Source organism: Hyperolius riggenbachi, chromosome 2 (assembly GCF_040937935.1).
Source record: "Hyperolius riggenbachi isolate aHypRig1 chromosome 2, aHypRig1.pri, whole genome shotgun sequence".
NCBI classification, from domain to species: Eukaryota; Metazoa; Chordata; class Amphibia; order Anura; family Hyperoliidae; genus Hyperolius; species Hyperolius riggenbachi.
Window position 1 is genome coordinate 14,402,308 of NC_090647.1, and position 20,724 is coordinate 14,423,031.

At 44.6% G+C, this 20,724-nt stretch overlaps 2 protein-coding genes across 2 annotated transcripts in view; both read left to right on the plus strand.

Annotated features, from left to right (window-relative positions):
• The window catches only part of LOC137544610 (olfactory receptor 52K1-like), a 47,389-nt gene continuing 26,665 nt past the window's right edge, over nucleotides 1-20,724 (plus strand). Inside the window, exon 1 of the mRNA XM_068265705.1 lies at nucleotides 1-33. Within this exon, the coding sequence (XP_068121806.1) occupies nucleotides 8-33 (26 nt within the window). The 5' untranslated portion in view covers nucleotides 1-7. The remainder of the gene's footprint in view (nucleotides 34-20,724) is intronic.
• Nucleotides 11,098-12,069, plus strand: LOC137542360 (olfactory receptor 52K1-like). Its single transcript, XM_068264207.1, has one exon. The coding sequence runs from the start codon at nucleotides 11,134-11,136 to the stop codon at nucleotides 12,067-12,069; it is 936 nt and encodes a 311-aa protein (XP_068120308.1). The 5' UTR covers nucleotides 11,098-11,133.

Below are 20,724 nucleotides of genomic sequence, written 5' to 3' on the forward strand. Positions count from 1 at the left end.
TAAATCCATGTCCAGTAATGATGCAGGTCAGAGGTGAGAGAGATAATTAAGGGATCCTCGGGGGACGTCCTATAAATCCATGTCCAGTACTGATGCAGGTCAGAAGTGAGAGCAATAATTGACTGAGGGATCCTCAGGGGACAGCCAGTAATTGCTCCTCTTGTGCTCTGTAAAGGCCAGAGGGATCACCAAGACATCTTATTCTGTGTCTATAAATTGTCCCGTGAAATGTCCCCACAGTCACATGACAGCCAGGACGCCAGCGCTGACCCCCTCTGCTGTGACACAGGTGCGTGAGCTGACTGCCAGGGACATGAGTGTGTGACCTTACTGCTGGTGACACGAGGGTGCCCTCTGCTCACATATCACACATGTCTCCTGAACTCTGCCTCTGACATCATCACACAGGAGATATAATGTGATTAACAGGGCGGGGAACTATTAAAGCTAAGTGCTAAAGAACATAGGAATTATACTTAATTATACATAACTATACATAGGGCAGCACAGTGGCGTAGTAGTGGTTAGCTCTCTTGCCTTGCAGCGCTGGTTCCCAGGTTAGAATCCCAGCCAGGGAAACATCTGCAAGGAGTTTGTATGTTCTCCCCGTTTCTATGTGGGTTTCCTCCATGTACTCCTCTTTCCCCCCACATCCCAAAAACATACAGATAAGTTAATTGGCTTCCCCATAAGATTGGCCCTAGACTGTGATACATACACTTCGCAATACATACATAGACTATGGCAGGGATTAGACTGTGAGCTCCAGAGCCGGATTAAGACTGAATGGGGCCCTAAGCGGACTTACAGATTGCCCCCCCCCCCCCCCCCCCACCGACATGCAGCCAACCAAGAAGCAAGCATCTTATCTACTATCAGCTGCTCCCTGGATGGAGCCCCTCCATTCTGCAACTCCTCTCTGAACTCTGCTGACTCTGTAGCAGCATGTGATCCAGCCCAGTAAAACGAGCGAGCAAGCAGCGGCCGTTGCTATGGTGATGGGGCCACGTGCGAGCCCCGCTCTCTCCAACCCAGCCTGTGCAATCAGACGCAGACTGATGATGTCAGCAGCGTCAGCCACGTTGTGCACACTGACGTGATGCACGCTGACTGCACTGAGCTGGAGTGAGCAGAGCTGGCACGCGGCCCCATCATCATAGCAACAGTCGCTGCTTGCTCGCTCATTCGTCTGGGCTGGATCACATGCTGATGCAGAGTCAACAGAGTGCTGAGAGGAGTTGCGGCACGAGGGGCTCCAGCCAGGGATCGGCTGATAGAATGTAAGATGCTGGCTCCTCGGTTGGCTGATGAGGCTCTTAGACTCTTACTGGGGCCCCAATCTAATGCTTCATTTGCCTGGTCGGTAATCCAGCCCTGGTGAGCTCCTCTGAGGGACAGTTAGTGACAAAACAATAAACTCTTCATTATGCAAACAGAAAAAAACATTTGCAGTTCACAATCGAAAAATCGTGATTGCTCTGCAAACCCAAGCACTACAAGATTTGCTTCTTAAAGCACTGGAAATCACTCCAGATATTTGTGCACAAAACCCTAGAAAAATGCTGAGCGACTTCAGTAGCGCTTTGCAGAGACAGAAGTAATAGAATGCCGGGAGCTCTAAGCACCTACGAGGTAATTTGCTGTCGGAGTTCCCCTTTATCAGCTGGCAGGACAGGTGTGCAGTCAGATCACAACTGGTAGGTGAGGTTAGTGCTGGGGAGGGTTGCTGTCGGAGTTCCCCTTTATCAGCTGGCAGGACAGGTGTGCAGTCAGATCACAGCTGGGGGTTGGGGTTAGTGCTGGGGGGAGGGGGGTGATTTGCTGTCGGAGTTCCCCTTTATCAGCTGGTAGGACAGGTGTGCAGTCAGATCACAGCTGGGGGGTGGGGTTAGTGCTGGGGGGGAGGGGTTATTTGCTGTTGGAGTTCCCCTTTATCAGCTGGTAGGACAGGTGTGCAGTCAGATCACAGCTGGGGGGTGGGGTTAGTGCTGGGGTGAGGGGGGTGATTTGCTGTCGGAGTTCCCCTTTATCAGCTGGTAGGAACGGTGTGCAGTCAGATCACAGCTGGGGGGTGGGGTTAGTGCTGGGGGGGAGGGGGATTTGCTGTCGGAGTTCCCCTTTATCAGCTGCTAGGACAGGTGTGCAGTCAGATCACAGCTGGGGGGTGGGGTTAGTGCTGGAGGAGGGGGTGATTTGTTGTCGGAGTTCCCCTTTATCAGCTGGTAGGACAGGTGTGCAGTCAGATCACAGCTGGGGGGTGGGGTTAGTGCTGGGGGAGGGGGTGATTTGTTGTCGGAGTTCCCCTTTATCAGCTGGTAAGACAGGTGTGCAGTCAGATCACAGCTGGGGGGTGGGGTTAGTGCTGGGGGGGGAGGGGGGATTTGCTGTCGGAGTTCCCCTTTATCAGCTGGTAGGACAGGTGTGCAGTCAGATCACAGCTGTGTCGGGGGTGGGGTTAGTGCTGGGGGGATGGGGGTGATTTGCTATCAGAGTTCCCCTTTATCAGCTGGTAGGACAGGTGTGCAGTCAGATCACAGCTGGGAGGTGGGGTTAGTGCTGGGGGGAGGGGGTTTTGCTGTCAGAGTTCCCCTTTATCAGCTGGTAGGACAGGTGTGCAGTCAGATCACAGCTGGGGGGTGGGGTTAGTGCTGGGGGGGGGTGATTTGCTGTCAGAGTTCCCCTTTATCAGCTGGTAAGACAGGTGTGCAGTCAGATCACAGCTGGGGGTGGGGTTAGTGCTGGGGGGGAGGGGGGATTTGCTGTCGGAGTTCCCCTTTATCAGCTGGTAGGACAGGTGTGCAGTCAGATCACAGCTGGGGGTGGGGTTAGTGCTGAGGGAGGGGTTGCTGTCAGAGTTCCCCTTTATCAGCTGGTAGGACAGGTGTGCAGTCAAATCACAGCTGGGGGGTGGGGTTAGTGCAGGGGGGGTGATTTGCTGTTGGAGTTCCCCTTTATCAGCTGGTAGGACAGGTGTGCAGTCAGATCACAGCTGTGTCGGGGGTGGGGTTAGTGCTGGGGGATGGGGGTGATTTGCTATCAGAGTTCCCCTTTATCAGCTGGCAGGATAGGTGTGCAGTCAGATCACAGCTGGGAGGTGGGGTTAGTGCTGGGGGGAGGGGGGTGATTTGCTGTCGGAGTTCCCCTTTATCAGCTGGCAGGATAGGTGTGCAGTCAGATCACAGCTGGGAGGTGGGGTTAGTGCTGGGGGAGGGGGTGATTTGTTGTCGGAGTTCCCCTTTATCAGCTGGTAGGACAGGTGTGCAGTCAGATCACAGCTGGGGGGTGGGGTTAGCGCTGGGGGGAGGGGGGTGATTTGCTGTCGGAGTTCCCCTTTATTAGCTGGTAGGACAGGTGTGCAGTCAGATCACAGCTGGGGGGTGGGGTTAGCGCTGGGGGGAGGGGGGTGATTTGCTGTCGGAGTTCCCCTTTATCAGCTGGTAGGACAGGTGTGCAGTCAGATCACAGCTGGGGGTGGGGTTAGTGCTGGGGGGGGGGGTGATTTGCTGTCAGAGTTCCCCTTTATCAGCTGGTAGGACAGGTGTGCAGTCAGATCACAGCTGGGGGGTGGGGTTAGTGCTGGGGAGGGTTGCTGTCGGAGTTCCCCTTTATCAGCTGGTAGGACAGGTGTGCAGTCAGATCACAGCTGGGGGGTGGGGTTAGTTCTGGGAGGAGGGGATTTGCTGTCAGAGTTCCCCTTTATCAGCTGGCAGGACAGGTGTGCAGTCAGATAACAGCTGGAGGGTGGGGTTAGTGCTGGGGGGAGGGGTGATTTGCTGTCGGAGTTCCCCTTTATCAGCTGGTAGGACAGGTGTGCAGTCAGATCACAGCTGGGGGTGGGGTTAGTGCAGGGGGGGGGGGTGATTTGCTGTCGGAGTTCCCCTTTATTAGCTGGTAGGACAGGTGTGCAGTCAAATCACAGCTGGGGGTGGGGTTAGTGCAGGGGGGGGGGGGTGATTTGCTGTCGGAGTTCCCCTTTATCAGCTGGTAGGACAGGTGTGCAGTCAAATCACAGCTGGGGGTGGGGTTAGTGCTGGGGGGAGGGGGATTTGCTGTCGGAGTTCCCCTTTATCAGCTGGTAGGACAGGTGTGCAGTCAGATCCCAGCTGGGGGTGGGGTTAGTGCAGGGGGAGGGGGTGATTTGCTATCAGAGTTCCCCTTTATCAGCTGGTAGGACAGGTGTGCAGTCAGATCACAGCTGGGGGTGGGGTTAGTGCAGGGGGGGGGGTGATTTGCTGTCAGAGTTCCCCTTTATCAGCTGGTAGGACAGGTGTGCAGTCAGATCACAGCTGGGGGTGGGGTTAGTGCTGGGGGGGAGGGGTGATTTGCTGTCGGAGTTCCCCTTTATCAGCTGGTAGGACAGGTGTGCAGTCAGATCACAGCTGGGGGGTGGGGTTAGTGCTGGGGGGGAGGGGTGATTTGCTGTCGGAGTTCCCCTTTATCAGCTGGTAGGACAGGTGTGCAGTCAGATCACAGCTGGGGGGTGGGGTTAGTGCTGAGGGAGGGGTTGCTGTCAGAGTTCCCCTTTATCAGCTGGTAGGACAGGTGTGCAGTCAGATCACAGCTGGGGGTGGGGTTAGTGCTGGGGGGAGGGGGATTTGCTGTCGGAGTTCCCCTTTATCAGCTGGTGGGACAGGTGTGCAGTCAGATCACAGCTGGGGGTGGGGTTAGTGCTGGGGGGAGGGGGATTTGCTGTCGGAGTTCCCCTTTATCAGCTGGTGGGACAGGTGTGCAGTCAGATCACAGCTGGGGGGTGGGGTTAGTGCTGGGGGGATGGGGGTGATTTGCTGTCAGAGTTCCCCTTTATCAGCTGGCAGGATAGGTGTGCAGTCAGATCACAGCTGGGGTAGGGGTTAGGGCTGGGGGGAGGGGGTGATTTGCTGTCGGAGTTCCCCTTTATCAGCTGGTAGGACAGGTGTGCAGTCAGATCACAGCTGGGGGTGGGGTTAGCGCTGGGGGGAGGGGGGATTTGCTGTCAGAGTTCCCCTTTATTAGCTGGTAGGACAGGTGTGCAGTCAGATCACAGCTGGGGTAGGGGTTAGGGCTGGGGGGAGGGGGTGATTTGCTGTCGGAGTTCCCCTTTATCAGCTGGTAGGACAGGTGTGCAGTCAGATCACAGCTGGGGGGTGGGGTTAGTGCTGGGGGGAGGGGGTGATTTGCTGTCGGAGTTCCCCTTTATAAGCTGGTAGGACAGGTGTGCAGTCAGATCACAGCTGGGGGTGGGGTTAGTGCTGAGGGAGGGGTTGCTGTCAGAGTTCCCCTTTATCAGCTGGTAGGACAGGTGTGCAGTCAGATCACAGCTGGGGGTTGGGGTTAGTGCTGGGGGGAGGGGGGTGATTTGCTGACAGAGTTCCCCTTTATCAGCTGGTAGGACAGGTGTGCAGTCAGATCACAGCTGGGAGGTGGGGTTAGTGCTGGGGGAGGGGGTGATTTGTTGTCAGAGTTCCCCTTTATTAGCTGGTAGGACAGGTGTGCAGTCAGATCACAGCTGGGGGGTGGGGTTAGTGCTGGGGGAGGGGGATTTGCTGTTGGAGTTCCCCTTTATCAGCTGGCAGGACAGGTGTGCAGTCATATCACAGCTGGGGGGTGGGGTTAGTGGTGGGGGGTGATTTGCTGTCAGAGTTCCCCTTTATCAGCTGGTAGGACAGGTGTGCAGTCAGGTCACAGCTGGGGGGTGGGGTTAGTGCTGGGGGGAGGGGGACGATTTGCTGTTGGAGTTCCCCTTTATCAGCTGGCAGGACAGGTGTGCAGTCATATCACAGCTGGGGGGTGCGGTTAGTGCTGAGGGGAGGGGTTGCTGTCAGAGTTCCCCTTTATCAGCTGGTAGGACAGGTGTGCAGTCAGATCACAGCTGGGGGGTGGGGTTAGCGCTCTGGGGAGGGGGGTGATTTGCTGTCAGAGTTCCCCTTTATCAGCTGGTAGGACAGGTGTGCAGTCAGATCACAGCTGGGGGGGTGGGGTTAGTGCTGGGGGGATGTGCTGTTGGAGTTCCCCTTTATCAGCTGGTAGGACAGGTGTGCAGTCAGATCACAGCTGGGGGGTGGGGTTAGTGCTGGGGGGATGTGCTGTTGGAGTTCCCCTTTATCAGCTGGTAGGACAGGTGTGCAGTCAGATTACAGCTGGGGGGTGGGGTTAGTGCTGGGGGGATGTGCTGTTGGAGTTCCCCTTTATCAGCTGGCAGGACAGGTGTGCAGTCATATCACAGCTGGGGGGTGCGGTTAGTGCTTGTGATATGCGGTTTATGCGCATCACTAAGTCAACAGGAAGTGGAGATACATCATCAAACTTGTTTTTTTGTTTTTCTAAAATGAAAATTGCACAACGCAAAAAAATGTGTTTTTTATGCGGCCCATTGACTTACATTATACGTGTTACCGCTAGCGGTTTACACAAAGCTTGCGTTTCTGTCAAGTGTGAGTCTTCCCTCATAGTTTAAAATGCAGAGTGTAGTTTGTAAACTGCAAATATTAGAGAACTAGCTGATGGCCGGCGTTGCCCGGGTATCAGTGTTGCTCGGATACCCCTTTTCAAAATCCGAATCCGATACGGATCCGGATACCCAGATATCTGATCCGGGTCGGATATACGAGTTCAAACTTTTGTGATCCAAATCGGATATCCGACCTCAGTATCCGGGGTATCCGAATAGCAAAACCGGAAGTGGCCTTTAAATGCAAAGTGCAGAGTGCAAAGTGCAAAGTGCCACGTGCCAAGTGCAAAGTGCCAAGTGCAAAGTGCCACGTGCCAAGTGCAAAGTGCCACGTGCAAAGTGCCACGTGCAAAGTGCCACGTGCAAAGTGCCACATGCCAAGTGCAAAGTGCCACATGCCAAGTGCAAAGTGCAAAGTGCCACATGCCAAGTGCAAAGTGCCACGTGCCAAGTGCCACATGCCAAGTGCAAAGTGCAAAGTGCCACATGCCAAGTGCAAAGTGCCACGTGCCAAGTGCCACGTGCCAAGTGCAAAGTGCCACGTGCAAAGTGCAAAGTGCCACGTGCAAAGTGCCACATGCCAAGTGCAAAGTGCCACATGCCAAGTGCAAAGTGCCACATGCCAAGTGCAAAGTGCCAAATGCAAAGTGCCAAGTGACAGTCAGACATCAGACAGCAGAGGAGAAGACACTAGTGCACACTAACTGTCACACTGGCACTGCTCACAGCACAGCAGTTCTGTAGTAAGCTAATGCAGTAGTACTACTACTCTAACAACTACTAGCACTCACTGCAGTACTACAGTACTAACTACACAATAACACAGTAATCCTATTCCCTAACCTAACCTATACTGTAGCTAAGGCAAGCTGGCCAGCAGGCAGCAACTGGCCTGGTCTGTGCACAGCACACACACAGACACATAGCAGCTGCAGCAGCCCTGCAGCACACACTCTGACTGTCACTGAATGAAATCAAGCTAGCTACCTAATTAACAATATAACAATAGTACAGAGGCGTATCTGGGTAATAAAGCGCCTATGGCAAACACTTAAATTGCGCCCCCCCCCCCGGCAGTCAGATCCCCTTTCCTCTGTAAAAACAGCATCCTTTCTCAAGTTCATTGTCTATGGTTAAGTAACAGCTTATTCTGTACACACTGGGGGTAGCAAGGATCAGCACACACTGCAGCTTGTTTACTATCAGTACAGGCACAGAGTAACAGCTTATAGTGTACATACTGGAGGCAGCAGAAATCATCACACACTGCAGCTAGTTTACTATTAATACAGGCACAGAGTAACAGCTTGTACTGTACATACTGGAGATAGCAGAGATTAGCACACACTGCAGCTAGTTTACTATCAGCACAGGCACAGAGTAACAGATTATACTGTACATACTGGGGGTAGCAGATATCAGCACACACTGCAGCTTGTTTACTATCAGTACAGGCACAGAGTAACAGCTCATAATGTACATACTGGAAGTAGCAGAGATCAGCACACGCTGCAACTAGTTTTCTGTCAGTACAGGCCCAGAGTAACAGCTTATTCTGTACATACTGGGGGAAGCAGAGATCCGCACACACTGCATCTAGTTTACTATCAGTACATGCCCAAAATAACAGCTTATACTGCACATACTGGGGGTAGCAGAGATCAGCACACACTGCAGCTAGTTTACCATCAGTACAGGCCCAGAGTAACAGCTTATACTGTACATACTGGAGGCAGCAGAGATCTGCACACACTGCAGCTAGTTTACTATCAGTACAGGCCCAAAATAACCGCTTACTGCACAAACTGGGGTTGCAGAGATCAGCATACACTACAACTAGTTTACCATCAGTGCAGGCCTAAAATAACAGCTTATACTGTACACACTGGGGATAGAAGCACACACTGCAGTTAGTTTACCATCAGTACAGGCCCAGAGTAACAGCTTATATAGAACATACTGGGGGTGTTCCAACATTTTAGCATACCCGACAAAATAGCATACAACTGCTACTGAGCATGTACAAAGTCATGCAGGTCGTACATTAACCCCATAATGCCCATCAGCAGCATTAACCTTTTCAACCCCAGTTAGCTGCCTGTGTGCTGATGTGCAATCTCCACTATCCAAGTGGACATAGAGTTAGAATAAAAAGTTGTCCGAGCGGAGCAAGGACCGAGCCCGCAGCCCAGCGAGCGGGCAAGGGAACACTGATTCTACTAACAAGGGGTATATCACTTTAAATGTATGCTGTTTTGTCAATGTATGCTAGTTAGTTGGAACAGGGGTAGCAGCTAGCTTACTATAAGTAAAGTACAGGCACATGGGAGCCCACTTCTGTGAGTATATTAACCCCATATTACTATTGAAGGGGAGGTAAAGGAGGGGTGCAACACTGGACACAAGGGAGGAGGCAGGGACATATATATGTGTGTACATGCACATCACAAAGGCACACATACATTTACACACCTTACATTTATACTGTGCGCAGTCAGATACGCCACACATACAGCACACAATGCATGCATACAAGCAGCCATTTCTACCATTTACACACAGATCCATACAGCCATACACACACAGCCATACACACACACACACACACACACACACACACACACACACACACACACACACACACACACACACACACACACACACACACACACACACACACACACACACACACACACACACACTTTGCCCTCTTGCCAATTTCCAAATTGTAGACAACCTTTATTTTTATAAATCTCTGCACTGTTATAACGTCTGTAAGGTCCTTCCTGCAGTCTGTATCTGCTTTGACCACACACCCACCGTACACCCACTCTACACACACTGTACACACAGACACACATTTACACACAGACACACATTTACACACAGATCCACACAGACACACGCACACACGCAGCCATTTATACACACACACATGCAGCATACATACAGCAGCACCTCCAGCTCACAGCACTCCATCACGCTGCTGTCTCCCGTGCACGAGTGTCTGTGCGCCTCTCTCCTCTTCTCCCGGCGTCCTCATTTTCCCGAGGGAGGGGGGAGCTGGACGGTCTCACATTCCTCCAGTTGCTCTCCTCAGCTCAGCAGGGCACAGAGCTGGAGGCTGGAGCTGCAAATTCCGAGCAGGAGGAAAATGTAGATCAGGCTTCAGCCTGATCTGAGAGTACATTTATTTTTATAAGTAGCAGCTTGCAGCAACTTCCCCCCCCCTCCCCGCTGGTAAAAGTGGTGCATCCCCTGCATCCGACTCACGCACGTCTGACAGGAAGGCAATGGGGACAGCGGTAGCGCTCGCTGATCTGAGGCAATAAGGAGACAGCGGACAGCACAGAACGGGGGAAGGCATGGCGCCCATGGGTGCTATGGCGCCCATGGCACTAGCCATGCCTGCACCCCTCAAAATACGCCACTGCAATAGTGTAGTGATAGTAAAGGGATTAATCACTGAACAGCTTTAGGTTTATCACTGTACACAGCACTTGCTAGGCCAGCAGCACTGGAGCATGTCTCTCAGTGTGCAGTGACAAGCAAGGACAATATTTCTCATCATGGCAGCCCTCCTTATTATACAGGGGGGCCTGGCCAGGGTTCCTTTCTGTGACTGGGTGCCAGGGCTTAGGCTGGGAGCCAAACCGCCAAGCGGATCGTTCAAGTCCAGTCTTATCAGCTGAACGACAGACTGTACACATGCCCGATTTGACGTCCAAACGACCCGTCGTTTGGACGTCCAAACGACGGGTCGTTTGCAAAAATCCGACGTGTGTATGTAGCTTAAAACATTACACCAAATCATCAGTAGACTAAAAACCATCAGTAGACTAATCTAAACTGCTTAGTGAATTGAGGCCATTCTGTACTCAGTGTAGAGTTATGGCCCATTTCCACTAGGAGCGGTGCGATGCAGCTACATAGCCGCATCGCACCGCGGGTGTGCTGAAACACATGCATGCCAGTGGAAGAGTTTCCACTACGTGCATGTTGTGCTGTGCGGACTGATCCGAAAATCTGCAGCATGCTGCAGATTTTCGCACAGTCACATCCGCCCGCAGCCGCGTCCCATCTCCTCCATGGACTTTTGCATCGGGAGATGCGGAAGTGATGCGGCCAGCGGTGGAAGTGATTTGATGCGGCTAGGTAGCCGCATTCGCATCACTTACTAGTGGAAACGGTCCCTAAGGGTTAGGTGACTGTGTTGGGCAGTATCATCAATAGTTCAGGATTCAGTTAGGTATTTTGTAAACAGTTAGGTGCATGGCTTTGGTAGGGTGCAGGGTTTGCATATGGGCAACTGAAAGAAGGCAATAGATTATAGTTATAGAGGGATGTAAAGATCGGTGGGGGATGGGGGGCGGAGTAAGTGCTATCAGGTGAGAAAGGAACATGGTTTGGGTGAGGGTCTATTTGGTTGATGAGGGGTAAGTTAGTTCCAGAAGGAGGTACAGTCTAAATGTTATCCCCTATATTCTCTGAAATAAAAGTGATATGTGTGTAATATGGGAAGTTCTATTTTGTCTTTTAAAGCACTACTTTGCTAAAATCTGTGACTGAGTGTCATATATTTGTATTTATTTTATTAACTCGACCTATAGGTTGTATTCAGCATTTACAAGAAATGTAAAATCATCAGTTCAAGCTACAAACACCGGTGATTTGAGTCTTTGTTTTAATTAGTCAGAGAAGTTCTCATGGCTCAAGCCAACGTCACCAGTCCCTTTCCTGGCTATTTCATCCTTGTGGGCTTTCCGGGACTGGAGGACTTGTACCTTTACCTCGCCTGTTTCTTCACCGTACTCTATGTGGTGTCCACCACTGGAAATTTGACTCTGCTCTCTATTATCAAGATAGACCGAAGTCTCCATGAGCCCATGTACATCTTTCTCTTCATGTTGTCCACCACTGACCTGCTGCTGTCCACTTTTCTCACACCTAAGATTTTGGAGATCCTTTGGGTGAGGCGCCATGAGACATCCTATGAGGCTTGCCTCACACAGCTTTTCTTAATCCATTCATTTGCAACCACCGAGTCCTTCATTCTTGTAGCCATGGCTTTTGACCGGTACGTAGCTATTTGCCATCCCTTAAGATACTTTTCAATAATAACAAAAGGTGTCATTATTAAAATAGCAGTGTGTGGTGTTATTAGGACTGAGGCCATCATGGTCCCAATAATGTACTTACTTAAAAAGTTGCCTTTCTGCTCCAATAACATCATCCACCATTCTTACTGTGAACACATGGCCGTGGTGAAGCTGGCCTGTGCGGATACTTCTATCAACAACATCTACGGCATTATTGTGATGCTGGTCACCTCCTTGCTGGATTTGTTCTTCATAACCTCGTCCTATGTTCTGATTCTTCGAGCAGTGTTGCGGCTCGGCTCAAGAGATGCCCGGTTGAAGACCCTCAGTACTTGTACCTCTCACATATGTGTCATGCTCGCCTTTTATGTTCCTGCAATCCTCTCCTCAATAGTCTACCGTGTTCTAACAAATGTTCCTCTCCATATTCACATTTTGTTGGCCAATGTCTACCTAATTCTACCACCCCTAATTAACCCAATTGTGTATGGTGTGAAGACCAAGCAGGTTCGAAGGAGATTGCTATTCATCTTTAAATTATGACTTCAGCCACAAGGGAAGACCCATATATGTTTTGTTGTGAACGGGCTTGAATCCAATAGCCTTTTATGAAATGTGATTGTTTTTATATTGATTGTTCTACAATGTTTTGTGGAGGTTCTCATTTATCCAGGTCTTCACATCTCCACACAGTATGAGGGATAGTTGTTTCATTAGAAACAAAAACACTGATCTATAAGGGTGAAGAAACATTTTGTAGAACACAAAAGGCATCCAAGCTACCTTGTTTGAATTTATTGACTTTTTGGTTGGAGATTCTGTAATTATTTTCTGAAAGGTGTTGGAAGCAAGTCATATATTGTGGTCACCTTCCATAGCTTTGGAATGAGTTGTCCAGCAGAATGCATTTCAGTGCCATCTAGTCTATTTGAATTTACCTAACTACCCTTGAGAAGAGAGCTGAGCTTGTATCACTTTTATACTATACATGGGGACTGAAAAGTAACTGGGGGAACAAAGTATACCACACACTAGATGTCGAAAGCAAGTAAAACAGTATTTGGGGTAAAAATGATGCCCAAATATTCTTAGAAATGCCTGTATGCTTTAAAGCAAATGGAAAGTGAGAAATTTGAGGTTGATACTTACCTAAGTACAGGAACAACACCGGGGCCCATATGCAATTCACTTTTTCACATGAGTTTTCTCCCAGGTGATATTTTTACAACTTGTAAATAAAATTCCTTTTAAAGGGACTCCGAGCTCAGAGTAAAAATAAAATTTGAACTTACCCGGGGCTTTTCCATCCCAGCCCTGGTCGGGACGTCCCACACCGGCCTCCTGGCTCTTCTCCCGGCGGCTGTCCACATAGCGCGGACAGGCCGGTCCCCCGGGCGACACTGGCGAGTGTCGGGCCTTCTCCTTCCGTATACGTCACGAATGACGTCACACGCCGGCCGCCGCGCGTCATGACGGCGGCCGGCGTGACAGCACGGTGCATGCGCGGTTTAAGAGCCGGGAGGCCGGCGTGGGACGTCCCGACCAGGGCTAGGATGGAAAAAGCCCCGGGTACGTTCAAATTTTATTTTTACTCTGAGCTCGGAGTCACTTTAAATTACCAGAAAGCAAGACCACGCTAAAAATAATTTTTTTATTTTTTTTTCAACTACTTTTTGGTACTTCTTAAATTATAAAATGCTGAAATGTTATTAAAAATACAAGATGAAAAAGGATCACCTAGGAGAAAACTTAGGAGAAAAAGTTAATTGCATATAGGCCTGGGGCCCCTATGGAATTGGCTTTTTCTCCTGAGTTTTCTCCTAGGCAGTGGTGGGCCGAAATTGCGTATCGAAATTTACAATTATGCATCGTAATGCGAAATTTCAGAGAAAATCATCATTCATTTTGTATGAATGAATTATAATATTTTATAATTTTGCGTAATTTTTTTAACATTTCGCATATTTTTGTGCCAAATTTAGAGGTTAATAGCAAAGCCCCCATACAAGCTATTGCTACCAAAATTGTTACATTGTATTTCCAATACAACATGATTGCATCGTGTTAGCAATGAGATTGGGCCTGATCCTATGTACTCCTAAGTTTTCTCCTAGTATAAATGACACACAGTAAGTGCATTATACCCTCATAGTGGAGGTGTTACTCACTCAATACCTGTATGGGGTGATTCACACAGCTTCATTATTTCTCTACATAACTGTAAGGAGAGCTAATGCATGAGATAAACAGGTAAGGGCCATATGCAATTCACTTTTTCTCCTGAGTTTGCTCCTAGGTGATATTTTTAAACTTGTCAATAAAATGCCTTTTAAGCCACCAGAAAGCAAGGAAATACTCAAAATAAATTTGATAGTACTTCTTTACCTATTTTTTGGTACTTTTTTTTTAGTTGAAAAGTGCTAGAAGGTTATTTTAAATTGAAGATGAAAAATTATCTCCTGGGAGAAAACTCAGGAGAAAAAGTGAATTGAACGAGGGCCAAGGAGAGATAAACCTCAGGCCATATGCAATTTACTTTTTCTCCTGAGTTTTCTCCTAAGAGATACATTTTCATCTTCTATTAAAAATAATTTTCAGCACCCTGCAATTGGAAAAGTACCAAAAAATAGTTGAAAAAGGTACTATCAAAATTATTTTGAACATTTTCTTGCTTGCTGGTGGGTTTAAAGGCATTTTATTGACAAGTTTGAAAACATCACCTAGGAGAAAATTGAGGAGTAAAAGTGAATTGCATATGGGCCCATAGCGCAATTAGCTTTTTCTCCAAAGTTTTCCTTAGTTTTCCCCTAGGTGATCATTTTCTATCTTGTTTTTCTTTTTAAAATAACTTTTCAGCATTTCGCAATTGTGAAAGAACCAAAAGTAGTAGAAAAAGTACCATCAAAACTATTTTGTGTATTTTCTTGCTTGCTGGGGATTTAAAATGCATTTTATTAACAATGTGTGAAAATAGCAACTTGGAGAAATCTAAGGAGAAAAGGGGAATTGCATATAGGCCCATGAGTTAAAGCATTTGAGGAGAAATAAATTGTGAGTTAACCTCCTAAGCCCATATGCAATTTACTTTTTCTCCTTAGTTTTCTCCTGGGAGATAATTTGTCATTGTCTCTTTAAAATAACTTTCCAGTACTTTGCAATTGAAAAAGCATTAAAAATTAGGTGAAAAGTACTATACATTTTTTTTAAGTGTTTTCTTGCTTACTGGTGGTTTAAAGGGCATTTTATAGACAAGTTTGAACATATTATCTAGGAGAAAACTCAAGAGAAAAACTGAATTGCATGTGGGCCCTTATCGGTTATCACAAGTACAGCTCGAGGTGAAAAAAACATGCCAGGAGTGGTAACCCCGAGCAGCACTCGGGATAGCCACCAGTGTTGCCAACCCATCCCTTTAATTACTGACACATCTAAGTTATACAGGTTCTGGGGCTATTTACACATAACCAGTGCATCTACCTAGCCACAAAACCAGTATAATTCATATGTGTCAGTAATTAAAGGGATGAGTTGGCAACACTAGTAGCCACCGGAAGGTTACCGCAGAGCAATGCGCGTTCTCACTCACCTCCCGGGATCCAGACACTGGCGGCCATTCCTCTTCTGCTCCTCCGAGGCTCTGCTTCCCCCCTGATGAGATCACCGTCTGTCATCATGACGACAGCTGGCAATCTCACTATAGGGTTACAGCACCACCTGGAGGACGGAGGGAGAACTGCAGCGCTGGATCCTAGGGAGGTGGGTGAGTTGTATGCAGGAGCTGCTGCAGATCTCTCTGTGGTGTAATTTTTTTTCCAGGTTTTAGGGTCTAAAGGCATGCTAAAACATTGCACCACTTTAAGACCCCCAAATCCAGAAAAAATCATAATGCCAAGGGGGTTAATAAGTAGAGTTGGGCCGAACAGTTCGCCTGGCGAACCTCTCTGGGCCTCTTACTACTTCCGGGTCGCAATGACCCGGAGTAGTACGCCTGCGCTGCCCGGCGGAGCGCGTCCTAGATCGCGCTCCTGTTGCCGGGCGCTCTCTGCGCATGAGCGTGACGTCACTCATGACGTCACGCACATGCGCAGAGAGTGCCCGGCAACGGGAGCGCGATCTAGGACGCGCTCCGCCGGGCAGCGCAGGCGTACTTCTCCGGGTCATTGCGACCCGGAAGTAGTAAGAGGCCCATGAATTTAGAGATGTTCGCCGGCGAACGGTTCGGGAACCGTTCGCCACATCTCTATTAATAAGTAAGGTGAGTTAATTCAACAGAAAAGCTGTGTGACTCCAATTGGCTTTTCTCCCGAGTGTTCTCCTCGGAGATCATTTTTCAGCTTATCTAAAATGTAACTTTTCAGCATTCAGAAATTAAAAATGTACCAATAAGTACCGCAGGTAAAAAGGTCATATCTATCAATCTTATTCTGAATCATTTCTTGTATGGTGGGAGTTTTAAAGCTATTTTATTAGTAAGGTTTGAAAATATCTCCTTGGAGAAAAACCAGGAGAAACATTAATAGGATACAGACCAATAGGGATTCACAAAACTTTTCCTATGATTTATCTCACCTTACTTATCTTCCACCTCAACAATAAGAGTAGATAAATCATTAGATACATAAACAGGGAGAGATAATCATTAGATAAATAAACAGAGAGATAATTATTAGATACATAAACAGAGAGATAAATCAAGAGATAAATAAACAGGGAGAGATAAATCGTGAGATAAATAAACAGCGAGATAAATCATGAGATAAACGAAGAGATACATCATGAGCTAAATAAACAGGGAGAGATAAATCATCATGACATACATAAACAAAGAGATAAATCATGAGATAAATAAGCAGAGAGATAAATCATGAGATAAATAAATACTGAGAGATAAATCATGAGATAATAAATAAACAGAGATAAATCAGAGAGATAAAGAGATAAATCATGAGAGAAATAAATACTGAGAGATAAATCATGAGAGAAATAAATACTGAGAGATAAATCATGAGATAATAAATAAACAGAGAGATAAATCATGAGATAAATAAACAAATAGATAAATCGTGAGATAAATAAACAGCGAGATAAATCATGAGATAAACGAAGAGATAAATCATGAGCTAAATAAACAGGGAGAGATAAATCATCATGACATAAATAAACAAAGAGATAAATCATGAGATAAATAAGCAGAGAGATAAATCATGAGATAAATAAATACTGAGAGATAAATCATGAGATAATAAATAAACAGAGATAAATTAGAGAGATAAAGAGATAAATCATGAGAGAAATAAATACTGAGAGATAAATCATGAGATAATAAATAAACAGAGAGATAAATCATGAGATAAATAAACAAATAGATCAACCATGAGATAAATAAACAGAAAGATAAACAGGGAGAGATAAATCATCATGACATAAATAAACAAAGAGATAAATCATGAGATAAATAAGCAGAGAGATAAATCATGAGATAAATAAATACTGAGAGATAAATCATGAGATAATAAATAAACAGAGATAAATCAGAGAGATAAAGAGATAAATCATGAGAGAAATAAATACTGAGAGATAAATCATGAGATAATAAATAAACAGAGAGATAAATCATGAGATAAATAAACAAATAGATCAATCATGAGATAAATAAACAGAAAGATAAATCATGAGATAAATAAACAAACAAATCAATCATGAGATAAATAAACAAATAGATCAATCATGAGATAAATAAACAGAGAAATAAATCATGAGATAAATAAACAAATAGATCAATCATGAGATAAATAAACAAATAGATCAATCATGAGATAAATAAACAGATAGATAAATCATGAGATAAATAAACAAATACATCAATCATGAGATAAATAAACACATAGATCAATCATGAGATAGATAAACAGAGAGATAAATCATGAGATAAATAAACAAATAGATCAATCATGGGATAAATAAACAAATAGATCAATCATGAGATAAATAAACAAATAGATAAATCATGAGATAAATAAACAGAGAGATAAATCATGAGATAAATAAACAAATAGATCAATCATGGGATAAATTAAACAGATAGATAAATCATGAGATAAATAAACAGATAGATAAATCATGAGATAAATAAACAAATAGATCAATCATGAGATAAATAAACAAATAGATCAATCATGAGATAAATAAACAGAGAGATAAATCATGAGATAAATAAACAAATAGATCAATCATGAGATAAATAAACAGAGAGATAAATCATGAGATAAATAAACAGAGAGATACATCATGAGATAAATAAACAGAGAGATAAATCATGAGATAATAAATACTGAGAGATAAATCATGAGATAATAAATAAACAGAGAGATAAATCATGGGATAAATAAATACTGAGAGATAAATCATGAGATAATAAATAAACAGAGATAAATCAGAGAGATAAAGAGATAAATCATGAGAGAAATAAATACTGAGAGATAAATCATGAGATAATAAATAAACAGAGAGATAAATCATGGGATAAATAAACAGATAGATAAATCATGAGATAAATAAACAAATAGATAAATCATGAGATAAATAAACAAATAGATCAATCATGAGATAAATAAACAGAGAGATAAATTATGAGATAAATAAACAAATAGATCAATCATGGGATAAATAAACAGATAGATAAATCATGAGATAAATAAACAAATAGATCAATCATGAGATAAATAAACAAATAGATCAATCATGAGATAAATAAACAGAGAGATAAATCATGAGATAAATAAACAAATAGATCAATCATGAGATAAATAAACAGAGAGATAAATCATGAGATAAATAAGCAGAGAGATAAATCATGAGATAAATAAGCAGAGAGATAAATCATGAGATAAATAAATACTGAGAGATAAATCATGAGATAATAAATAAACAGAGATAAATCAGAGAGATAAAGAGATAAATCATGAGAGAAATAAATACTGAGAGATAAATCATGAGATAATAAATAAACAGAGAGATAAATCATGGGATAAATAAACAGATAGATAAATCATGAGATAAATAAACAAATAGATCAATCATGAGATAAATAAACAAATAGATCAATCATGAGATAAATAAACAGAGAGATAAATCATGAGATAAATAAACAAATAGATCAATCATGGGATAAATAAACAGATAGATAAATCATGAGATAAATAAACAAATAGATCAATCATGAGATAAATAAACAAATAGATCAATCATGAGATAAATAAACAGAGAGATAAATCATGAGATAAATAAACAAATAGATCAATCATGAGATAAATAAACAGAGAGATAAATCATGAGATAAATAAACAGAGAGATACATCATGAGATAAATAAATACTGAGAGATAAATCATGAGATAATAAATAAACAGAGATAAATCAGAGAGATAAAGAGATAAATCATGAGAGAAATAAATACCGAGAGATAAATCATGAGATAATAAATAAACAGAGAGATAAATCATGAGATAAATAAACAAATAGATCAATCATGAGATAAATAAACAGAGAGATAAATCATGAGATAAATAAACAAATAGATCAATCATGAGATAAATAAACAGAGAGATAAATCATGAGATAAATAAACAAATAGATCAATCATGAGATAAATAAACAGAGAGATAAATCATGAGATAAATAAACAAATAGATCAATCATGAGATAAATAAACAGAGAAATAAATCATGAGATAAATAAACAAATAGATCAATCATGAGATAAATAAACAGATAGATAAATCATGAGATAAATAAACAAATAGATCAATCATGAGATAAATAAACAGATAGATAAATCATGAGATAAATAAACAAATAGATCAATCATGAGATAAATAAACAGAGAGATAAATCATGAGATAAATAAACAGAGAGATAAATCATGAGATAAATAAACAAATAGATCAATCATGAGATAAATAAACAGAGAGATAAATCATGAGATAAACAAACAAAGAGATAAATCATGAGATAAATAAACAGAGAGATAAATCATGAGATAAATAAACAGAGAGATAAATCATGAGATAAATAAACAGAGAGATAAATCATGAGATAAATAAACAGAGAGATAAATCATGAGATAAATAAACAAATAGATCAATCATGAGATAAATAAACAAAGAGATAAATCATGAGATAAATAAACAGAGAGATAAATCATGAGATAAATAAACAGAGAGATAAATCATGAGATAAATAAACAGAGAGATAAATCATGAGATAATAAATAAACAGAGAGATAAATAAACAAAGAGATAAATCATGAGAGAAATAAATACTGAGAGATAAATCATGAGATAAATAAACAAAGAGATAAATCAGGAGATAAATAAATACTGAGAGATAAATCATGAGTTAAAGTAAGCCTGTAACCAAAAGAAAGCCCCTAGGGGGTACTTACCACAGAAGGGGTAAGCCTTCCTCTCCTACAGCGCTGGCTCCCCTGAAACTCTGCCAACCGACTTGTGTGATGGCTGCGCCTGCACAGCGGATCCGCTCGGCTATTTCTGCCTGAATGAAAGCCACAAGTGCGTCTGCGCGAGGCTCTCACAGCATTATTATGGTCCTGGACGGTTGGGGGGTCCTGGTACAGGATTGAGAGGGTGGAGGACGGCGGGGGAGGCCTCATTAGGAACAAGAAACCTCCCCTCTCTTGAGGTAGGTACCCCCTCCCCCCCAGGGGCAGTTTTTTCCCACTACAGGTGTACTTTAATAAGTAAGGTCAGATAATTGAGGGAATAAGTTCAGTGAATGAACCCCCATAGTGTGAGGGGTTGCCTTAGTAACTCAGCCTTAGTAGATGCCGGGGTGGGCTACGCTCAAAGTGCTGCGGGGCAGTATAACGGCTGCCTTGTAACAGTGCGGCGAGCACCACCTATGCGGCGTTCGCAGTGAGGCGGGTGCGTTGCAGTATAATGGGTTGAGGCAACGTATCACACTGCATGCGGCACTGCTGTCCTGATCCATTGTGTTGCTTTCCTGACATCACAGGGAACTCGGCACAATGGCTACTCGGGAGCCGGCCCGTATCCTGCAAGAAAAACAGCACAGCTGTAGTGAGAAGAGTAAATATGGAGGCTTCCATTTTCTTTTTAAACAATACCAGTTGCCTGGCAGCCCTGCTGATCCATCTGGCTACAGTAGTGTCTGAATCACAT